The sequence below is a fragment of the Pseudorca crassidens genome, chromosome 6 (genome assembly GCF_039906515.1).
Source record: "Pseudorca crassidens isolate mPseCra1 chromosome 6, mPseCra1.hap1, whole genome shotgun sequence".
NCBI classification, from domain to species: Eukaryota; Metazoa; Chordata; class Mammalia; order Artiodactyla; family Delphinidae; genus Pseudorca; species Pseudorca crassidens.
Genome location: NC_090301.1, coordinates 28152183 through 28162748, shown reverse-complemented (window position 1 = coordinate 28162748; position 10566 = coordinate 28152183). Strand labels below are relative to the sequence as shown.

Below are 10566 nucleotides of genomic sequence, written 5' to 3'. Positions count from 1 at the left end.
TTTAGAACTGCAGTTCTTAAATTTCATTTGCATATGAATCACCTGTGGGGTGGGGTTTAGGATTCTGTCTTTTAACTGGTGTCGCAGGTGATCCTCAACCCATTACTGATACTTTGAAAACACTGATGTACAAGGTCCAGATACTCAGTAATAACTAAGGAACACTTACGTTGTAAGTTCTTATTATATATCAGTTGCTTTGTGCCTGGCATCCTTGTAAGAGAATTATGGCTCTTAACTTAATTAAGCCACATTTAACTTCTATGAAGAGAAAAGTATTATTACCCCCTTTTTTTACAAATTAGAAAACTGAGACACAAAAATGTTAAAAGTGCTAACTTGCTCCATTGCCTATAGCTAGTAAGTGGATGTGGACCCAGGCATTCTGGCTCCAGAGCCTGTCCTCTTAACTGCTTCCCCACACTACCCTTTCCGCTGATACATGTAAGAAAATCCACGTTATCCCCAGCTTTATTTTTGCTGAGCCTTTCTTTCCAAGGAATCTGAAAGGAAAAGAAAGCTACGTAACTGCAGGAGACACACAGGAAATATTTTATTAGCTTCCAGATGGAGAAAACAGTAGAGTAAAAGTATTTCAGTAGAAATCCACGGCCCTCCTCAGGGAGCCCACTCTGGCATCCAGGGCCCCCCAGTCGTGGTAGTGCCTGTAGTCCCCCGGCCTCACCAGGTACTGCCGCCCGCGGTAGTTGGGCATCTCATAGAGGACCCACCAGCCCTCCAGCACGTGAAGGGAGCGGATCTCATTGAAGTGGAAGCGGTCGCGCAGCGAGGAGCAGTCTTCCGTGAGCTCCGCCATCTGGCCTCGGTAGTCCTCTCGCTCGTACACCCTCAGCCGGTGGGAGCTGGTCTGGGTTCAGCAATCAGCAGATGCGAAGGGTCAGAAAACCTAGCCTTTAGCAACCAATCACTCACACCGCTGGGGGAATGGGCATTTTTTTAATCTTTTCTATATCAAAGATGACAAATTAAAAAGACAACCAACACCAGGGCCACTGGGTATAGTTGGGTAGATTGCACACTGCAAAACTGAAGAGGGGGCCATTCACACAGATCAAGATATTCATGGTGCTCCATAGTTTTCTAGGGCCACAACCTACACGAATCATATTTAGTACCTACTTAGTACCATTCTTAAGTGACAATTTTTATATATAATTTTTGCTCTCTCCTTTATAGACTTAAACGGTGGTCTGGAACTCCCCTTGGTGGATATAAAAATAATTAGATATTAAAATAAAAAGACAAATATATCCCTGGCAAAAGGCATTATTTTCAATCTCGATAGCATTAGAAGAGGCTGGGAAGAGAGGAAGTCGAATTGCTTTCCCCAAAGTGAAGCACAGGAGGTGGCAGTCCAGCCCAGGCAACTCCTTAATCCCTTCCTTTCTGCTTTGAGTCCTGCTATTCTAAAATCCCGAGAAGCAAGAGCCATCGTAACGATTAGGTTTCAGTTCTCACCTCTAGTATATGGTCTGGCAAAACACTTTTAGGTAATTAATAAAAATAGAAGCTCAAGATCATGAAGGAGGCCTGTCTAGATCAATAGATTATAAAACCTTTAGAAAAATGTAAGGGCAGGCTGTCAGTCCTGGGCAAATCCTGTCTGTCTCTTCCTGAGCACTTGTTCTTTTATCTGCTTGTTCCTTCCCAGCAGGTACCCACTCAATTCCTTCTTCCTTCTTCCACCATTAAATCCTCGTTAGGAAATGTTCTCATAAGCAGTTCATTCTGAGGTATAAAAAACTGCTAATAAGGTATCTTCCATGGTTTGCAAAAGACTCACGTGTGCATTGTCTAATTTGATCTTCACAACAGCCTGACACACGTGGAGCAACCATTCTTAGTCTTTTCTTCTTTTAAGTGAAACTAATGACTAGAGCTTTCAGGCTGTAATCAAAGGGTCAGGGCTGGAAAGTAAAAGTCCAGATTTCCAGGCTCCTAATGCCAGTCTGGGTCCTATCAAGGCTTTCAACCCTCTGAGGGGATTTCAAATTTCCCCAGAGTGGTACATTTTCCATAGGACTCTGTCATAGGCAAATAAAAGCCTCCCTAACTGTAGAATTCCAGGCTGCTCAGGCTTTACTTGGGTAGCAGTGGGCTTTGCAGGTGCTACTAGAATCACATTGTTGGTTATTTGTTTTGCCTAATCAAAAAACAGAACTTGAGGGACCCTTGATATTCATAATGGTTAATATTTGGAGGAGGGGTTAGTTTGCCAGGTGCTGGGCAATCTCCTTTTGACCTCATCACAGCTTGATGAACCAACTGCCCTTATTAACCCCGCTTTACAGATGAGGAAGTAGAGAAGTAGCCCAGTAACTAGCCTAAGGGCACCTGGGTGTGAGGAGTTCACCTATTGCTTATTCCTCAGCGGTGGCACAGACGCTCTAAACTAATGCCGTGCACCACTTTTGTCCAGTAGAGGTGAGCTTAATTTTAGCAAAGGAGAATACAATTTCAATTAAGAGCATTGCATCACTCAATTTTTCGGTGGAAAGAAACCTTAAAGACATTAATAAAGGGAAAGAGAACCCGGTTAGAGCCAGCAAAAGAAGGCCACCGTCCTGCAGCCTGACCACTGTGTCTGGAGCACTGGTGTGACCCGAGGGCACGGCAGGCCGAGGGGAACCGGACTCACGTGGGGGATGAGGCGGCAGGAGCGGACGGAGTCGTTGAGGCCCATCCACTGCTGGTAGTCAGGGTAGTCGCCGCGCCGCAGGAAGTACTGGTGGCCCTGGTAGTCGGGCTGCTCGTAGAGCATCCAGCAGCCGCTGTCCACCCGGATGGAGTTGCAGCGGCCGAAGCAGGGCTGCAGGTTGGCGTGGTCGCTGCTGCACTCGTAGTGGCGGCCCTGGAAGCCCCGGTCCTCGTAGAAGGTGATCTGCAGGGAAGGGAAGGACAGGGCTCAGAGGCCTGGGCTCCAGCCCGGCTGCGGGCCCCTCCCGCCGGCGCGGGGCTCACCTTCCCCATGGCTGCTGGATGCGGGGATGCGAGTTCAGTGCGGTGGGGCGGGCGCGCGGGTCTATATAGCAGGAGGGCTGCTGCGTTGGCAGGAACGACACAAAAGGGGCCCCCGCGTGAGGAGGATTTCCTCTCTCTCTTCTATATAATGACGGCGGGGGTGGGCGGGGGACTTATTGTATGTTTTCTCTTAGACTCTCCAGAGCTTTCGAACTGATGACCCGCGTAAAACTGTCACTTGGTGCCTCTGGGGCCTTTAAATGAAGCCTATTCAGGAGATTGGAAGCGAGCAAAAGTGCCTAACGGGGTTAATGCTTGTAATGAAACATTTTTTAACCTTTTTGAATTTCGAAATGATCTCTTTTTGAGGAACAACACCGGGTAGTGACCGGGTCAGAGGTCACGATGGGCTCCAGCGGGAGGCGTTTAGATGAGAGAGCGTTTCCTTGGTGTGAGGATGTGGGACGTGGGATGCACCTGCCTTCTCCGCAGGATGTTTGAAGGAGGATGGGATTCTTCTCTAAGAGAACCTCCTACCAGCCTCCCCGCTGATGAGCGGGTGCAGCAGACAACACACCGGAGGAAAGGTGATGGGGGTTGGACTCCGAGGAAACCCTCTTTAAGCACCTGGCTCGGCTCTGCTCCCTGGAGACTGGACCAGGGCCGCCTCCAGATTCAGCTGCTGCCTCCGGCCCACCAGCAGGAAGCCCGCAACTTTGGAGTTCATGAGGGGACTAACGGGTGGTTATTACTCACACTGTAACTTTTTATTTAACCAATAATTTTGCAAACCAGGTGCTAAAGTTAATTAGTTCTAGCTGCTGAAAATTCAAGTTAACATGCAAATGTAACAGATTTAAAATCCTACAATCTTGGGAAGATTCTGCTTTCTGTACCTTCCCCAGCCCTGAACAAGCCTGGTTGCTCCCTAGTTAATGCTCTGGTTCCAGGCGCTAGAGTCTTCCTTCCTTACCACCCACCCCCCATCCCCCCAGCAGCTTCTGGGGCTCCACTCTTTAGAACAGGATTTCACAACCTCATACTATTTGCATTACTCTCAAGGTTGTGACAACCAAAAAATATTTCCAGACATTGCCAAATGTCCCCTGGGGGAGTGAAATCAACCCTGGCTGCAAACCACTGCTTTAGAAGGAGCTGGTCCTCAAACAGATGTAACCGTGATACACCTGTCTCATTCCTTAGTGTGGATTCTTGCTATTTAAGTCTAATGCTAATAAATTGTTTGCCCTGAACAATTTTATTTGAAACACATAAATTTTATAAGCCTGATTCACATTTTTTCTTTTAAAAATTCTAATTTTATAGAAAATTGGAAACTACAGAGAAGTAGAAAGGAGGAAAAAATTCAAACCATAGTACCGTATTTTAAAGATCACTGTGGGGCTTCCCTGGTGGCGCAGTGGTTGGGAGTCCGCGTGCCGATGCAGGGGACGCGGGTTCGTGCCCCGGTCTGGGAGGATCCCACGTGCCGCGGAGCGGCTGGACCCGTGAGCCATGGCCGCTGGGCCTGCGCGTCCGGAGCCTGTGCTCCTCAACGGGAGAGGCCACAGCAGTGAGAGGCCCGCGTAATGCAAAAAAAAAAAAAAAAAAAAAAAAAAGATCACTGTGGATGAATATTTTAAAACCTCCTTTCAGTTCTGCAAGATGAAAAAGTTCTAGAGATCTTTGCACAAGGACATCCATGTAGTTAACACTACTGTACTGTGGTTAAAAAAATGTTTAAGATGGTAAATTTAATGTTATGTGGGTTTTTTTGTTTGTTTTGTTTTGTTTTGTGGTACGTGGGCCTCTCACTGCTGCGGCCTCTCCCGCTGCGGAGCACAGGCCCCGGATGCGCAGGCCCAGCGGCCACGGCCCACGGGCCCAGCTGCTCCGCGGCATGCGGGATCTTCCCGGACCGGGGCACAAACCCGCGTCCCCCGCATCGGCAGGCAGACTCTCAGCCACTGCGCCATCAGGGAAGCCCTGTTATGTGTTTTTTGTCACAATAAAAAAGACACCTCATTCCTCCCCTGCAAAAAAAACCTTCTTAATTTTCATTTCTTTGATCTAATACTTTCATTTCTAAGAATTTGTCCAAAGGAAATAGCTAAAGGTACATGAAAATATTATGCACAGTGGCATTTTATCAGACCACTGTTTATAATATAAAAAATTAGATACAAATAAGATGTCCACATAAGGCATTAATTAGGTAAGTTACAGAACATCTCTTTGATGAGATGCTACACAGCTACCAAAAATCATGTTCTCAAAGAATTTATTTAATGATATGGAAAATGCTCACCATATGTTAAAATTTAAACATGAGTATATTATACACTGAAAACTACAAAACATTGCTGAAGAAAAGAAGATATAGGGGCTTCCCTAGTGACGCAGTGGTTGAGAGTCTGCCTGCCGATGCGGGGGACACGGGTTCGTGCCCCGGTCCGGGAAGATCCCACATGCCGCGGAGCGGCTGGGCCCGTGAGCCGTGGCCGCTGAGCCTGTGCGTCCGTAGCCTGTGCTCCGCAACGGGAGAGGCCACAACAGTGAGAGGCCCACGTACCGCCAAAAAACAAAAAACAAAAAAAAACAACAAAAAAAAGAAAAGAAGATATAAATAAATGGAAAAACATCTTGTGTTCATGGATTGGAAGATTTAATATTGTTCAGATATGAATACTTCCCAAAGTGGTCTACAGATATAATGCAATCCCCATAAAATTCTAATGTTATTTTCTGTGGCAGTAGAAAAACCCACTCTAAAATTTATATAGAATCTCAAAGGATCCCAAATACCTCAAACAATCTATTTTTGTGTGTGTGAAGCCATTTTTAATTTTTATTTATTTATTTAATTTTGGCCTCACCGAGAGGTTTGCAGGATCTCATTTCCTGGACCAGGGATTGAACCCGGACCACCACAGTGAAAGCGCTGAAGCCTAACCACTAGACCACCAGTGGACTCCCCCAAAACAATCTTGAAAAAGAAGAACAAAGCTGGAGAACTCACACTTTCTCATTTCAAAACTTACTACAAAATTTACAGTAATCAAAACAGTGTGGTACTGGCATAAAAATAGACATACAGACAAATGGAATAGAATAGAGAACACAGACACAAACCCTTACACATATGGTCAAATGATTTTTGAGAAGGTTGTCAAGACCATTCAATGGAGAAAAGACAGTCTTTTCAACAATGGTACTGGGAAAACTGGATATCCACATGCAGAAGAATGATGTTGGACCCTTACCTTACACCACATACAAAAACTGACTCAAAATGGGTTAAAGAACTAAAACTATAAAACTCTTAGAAGAAAACGTAGAGGAAAATCTTCATGAGATTAGAATTGGCAGTGATTTCTTGGATATAACACCAAAGCATAGGCAATAGATAAATTGGAGTTCATCAAAATGAAAACTTTTGTGCATCAAAGGAGACTATCAACAGAGTGAAGAGGACACCAATAGGATGTGAGAAAGTATTTGCAAATCATATATGATAAAGGATTGATATTCAAAATGTATAAAGAACTGCTGTAACTCAACAACAATAAAACACCCACCTCCAAAAAAAAAAAACCCAATTGAAAAACAAGGCTTGAATAGACACTTCTCCAAAGAAAATAATACAATGGCCAATAAGCACATGGAAAGATGCTCAACATCACTAATCATTAGGGATATGCAATCAAAACTACAATGAGATACTACTCCACAACCATTAGGATGGCTAGTATAAAAAGCAAAATCAAAACAGAAAACAAGTCTTAGAGAGGATGTGGAGAAATTGGAAAGCTTGTGCATTGCTGATGGGCATGTAAATTGGTACAGCCACTGTGGAAGACTGTATGGTAGTTCGTTAAAGATTAAACATCAAATTACCATATGATTTAGCAATTCCACTTCTAGGCATATACCCGAAAGAATTGGTAGCAGGGACTTGAACAGCTCTTTGTACCCCAATGATCATAGCAGCATTCTTTATTACACCCAAAAGGAAGAAACAATTCAAATGCCCATTTAAGAACGGTTGGGTACACAAAATGTGGTATAGGCATAGAATGGAATATTAATCAGCATTAAAAAGGAATGAAATTTTGATAAATGCCACAACGTGAACAAATCTTGAAAACACTATGCTAAGTGAAATGAGCCAGACACAGGACAAATATTATATGATTCAATGCATTTGAGATACCTAGAATAGTCAGATTTATAAAGAAAGAAAGTAGAAGGGTGGTTACCAGGGGTTGGGGGAAGGTGGGAATGGGGAGTTATTGTTTAATGAGTACAGAGTTTCAGTTTGGGATGATGAAAAATTTCTGAAGATGAATAGTGCTGGTGGTTGCACAATGATGTGAACGTGCTTTATGCCACTGAATTGTACACTTAAAACGGTTATAATGGTAAATTTTATGTTATGTATATTTTACTACAATTTAAAGCATCTTCCGTGAGCAACAAGAAAAGGGAATCAATATGAATTTTTTCAATATTAATTTCTTGATTTCAATAATGCTACTGTGGGTTAGGACTCCACGCTCTCACTGCCAAGAGCCCAGGTTCAATCCCTGGTTGGGGAAGTAATATCTCACAAGCCGCACAGTGCAGCACACACACACACACACACACACACAAAATCTACTGTGGTTGTAAGAAAACATTAAAATCGGATAACTCCTAGTGGTTGAAAGGGAATTAAAAAGCATTTAAAACAGAGTTTATTTTAACTGACTTATAGTCCTCTTACTTTATAAGAAGGGAATAATTAACATAATTAATGTCTTAAAATTTTTTTTACATTTCCCTTCTTGGGCTTTCTTCCTCTTTCTCCCTTTATTCATTCCATTCTGACTATCTTACACCACCAAAGCTTACATTCAAGAACTGATAATATTTCAAGGTCCTCTTTAATCTTGGGAATTAGTGCTCTGGGCACAGTTGTGCTGTAGGCAAAGCTTGTTGGTTGATTTCCTTCACCCAACCTTCCTTGTGTATTGCCCTGCTTGCAGCTAGCAGCTATGGTTTCCAGGGACACCAGCTTCAGGTTGATGATATGGTGGGAGATGGACAAAACTTGGAGCCCTGACGATATTGTTGAGCTGCTGAACTAACCATTCCTAAATTCCGTGCTACCCTAGGACTTCCTATCATGTGAGCTAATAGATTTCCACATTGTTTATCCATTGCTATGGTGTTTTGGCTACTTTCGGTCTAATGTATGCTAACTGATTCAGATCCATTTTTGGCCAAGGGATTGGGGTGAATTCTGATCAAGCTTTGGAGATGAGTAGCTTACTGGGTAGAAGGTGGGGAAAAGTAATCCGGATGAGGAAAAGATGTGAGCAAACTCAGAGATTGGATGTGATTGGATGACTTGGATGAGATTGGATGTGATTGGATGACTTAACGTGATTGGATGACTTGGATGAGATGGAGTAAAGGACAACTGGGGTCGGGTAATAAGAGAGGAAGTAGGTAGGCTGGGGCCAGTTTCTTGAAAAAGGTAGAATTTTTCCCTGTGGTCAGTGGAGCAATATCAAAGGTTTTTAATCAGGGAACTGACTTGATCAGATCAGTCTTTGAGTACAAACATAGTCGCCACTCCTTTCTAAGATTCTAGCAATGAGGGTGCAAGTAAGAAAACAAGCAGTAGAAGAACTAATGTAAGTGAATATAGTGTTATACTTCCCTATAACCTTACACAGGCAATATACTAACACACACAGATATACACACATATGGAGAGTGTATGTATACAGTTATATAAATATATATTACTGTGTGTGTATCATGTGTGCATTTATATGGACAGAGAATGCAGCTTTGGATTATCCTATATATTTAATTCAGTTCCTTGTTGGTTGGTTGCTTACCTCATGGTAAGAATCTGTAAGCTGGTGCTGTCGTTATTTTGACAAGCATCTTCCTGATTCCACAATGGAAAAGCACTGATTTTCTGAGCTGTGAGTTCTGAATTCTGATGCCACTTCTATTATTAACTGTTTGAAATTAGAATTGAACCTTAGTTTACCTTACATAAAATGAGTGATCTAGGTTAGATGACCTCCAGGTCTGAAATATGTTAAACACCACATTACTTCGTTGTGCTGCAGTGACTTGCTTTCCTCCCTCCCTCCCTCTCTTCCTTCTTCTTGGCGGGGGGGATTTTCCATTAGGAATTTCTTTGAGACTCTGAATAAAGTTCTAAACAGTCACCTCGGAAAAAGTCACATTTGCTCTGTGTCAGCTAGACATGTGTATTGAACTACAAATAAAAGAACACCCAATGGTGGTGCTGTAATCAAATGTGGGTTTATTTTACTCCCATTACAAGAAGTCTCAAGGTAAAGTGTTGCTGGCATTGTGTGATGGTTAATTTTATGTCAGCTTGACTGGGCTAAGGGACGCCCAGATAGCTGGTAAAACATTATTTCTAGGTGTGTCTGGGAGGGTATTTCCGGGAGAGATTAGGATTTGGGTCAGTATACTGAGTAGAGAAGACCATCCAATCTGCTGAGGGCCTGAATAGAACAAAAAGGAGAAGGAAGGATGAACTCCCTCTTCCTTCTGCCCTCAGACATCAGCATTCCTGGCTCTCAGGCCTCTGGACTCAGACTGATTTATTCCACCAGCTTTCCTGATTCTCTAGCTTGCAGATAATGGGACTTCTCAATTTCTATAATCACATGAGCCAATTCCTATAATAAATCTCCTCATCTATATCTATATAGATCCTATGGGTTCTGTTTCTCTGGAGAGCCCTGACTAATAAACATTGATTCAGGGGCTTGACCACATCAAGGCCAGCATTTCTGAAACTGTGACATTTCCCTCATACTTGTCAGCTCTTGAGTGTAAATGTCTGAAATAAGAGGGAATTGTGGCACCAGGGCAGCTGCTCCCTTTCATTAGGAAGGCAAAAATTTTTCCAGAACCATCTCCTCTCTCCCCATCAGCATTCCTCCACTGAATGTTTCAATGTCCAGAGAGTGTCATGAGACCAGTTCAGCATCAAAATCAAACGGGAAAGAAAAAAAAAAAAAAGGCAAAATAATGAAAGGAGAAAAAAAAAAAAAGAGTCCGCCTTCCAGAGATTTGTGAACTCAATTTTGCATACAATTTAGGGAATTAAAAAATCTTCTGAAGCCCATTGTAGCCAGCTTCAGAATCCCTGATTTAAGAAGTGGGTCACACTACCTCTGAACCTTAGCTTTCAGATCCTCACTCCTCAAAGAAAAACTGAAGAGATATCTCACTATCTGGTTTGAAGAAGCAACGTGTTTAAAGGCCAGAGAATCAAGTAAGATAATGTATTATGAAGTGTTTTGTAAACTGTAAAGCTCTGCTTCATTTGAAAGCATAGTTCTATTGTGAGAATTTTCTTTGTTACCCGTAGATCATACACCTTGATTTCCACGTGCATCTCGTGTGTATGTGCGTGTGTGTGTGTGTGAGTGTATAAATAAAATAATAAATGTAGGACAAAAGGAAAAACACAAGCAAACCATTGCCAGGAAAACAGAAAATATTTTATTACTTTCCAGATTGAGAAATGATGCACGTATT

General features: G+C 42.9%; 1 protein-coding gene across 1 annotated transcript; it reads right to left on the bottom strand.

The window, feature by feature from the left end:
* Positions 1 to 595: 595 nt before the first annotated feature.
* Positions 596 to 2991, bottom strand: LOC137225788 (gamma-crystallin F). The gene is made up of 3 exons (XM_067739853.1): positions 2983 to 2991; positions 2660 to 2902; positions 596 to 868 (listed from the first exon to the last, which is right to left on the bottom strand). The coding sequence occupies exons 1-3, from the start codon at positions 2989 to 2991 to the stop codon at positions 596 to 598; spliced, it is 525 nt and encodes a 174-aa protein (XP_067595954.1).
* Between the last annotated feature and the right edge of the window lie 7575 nt (positions 2992 to 10566).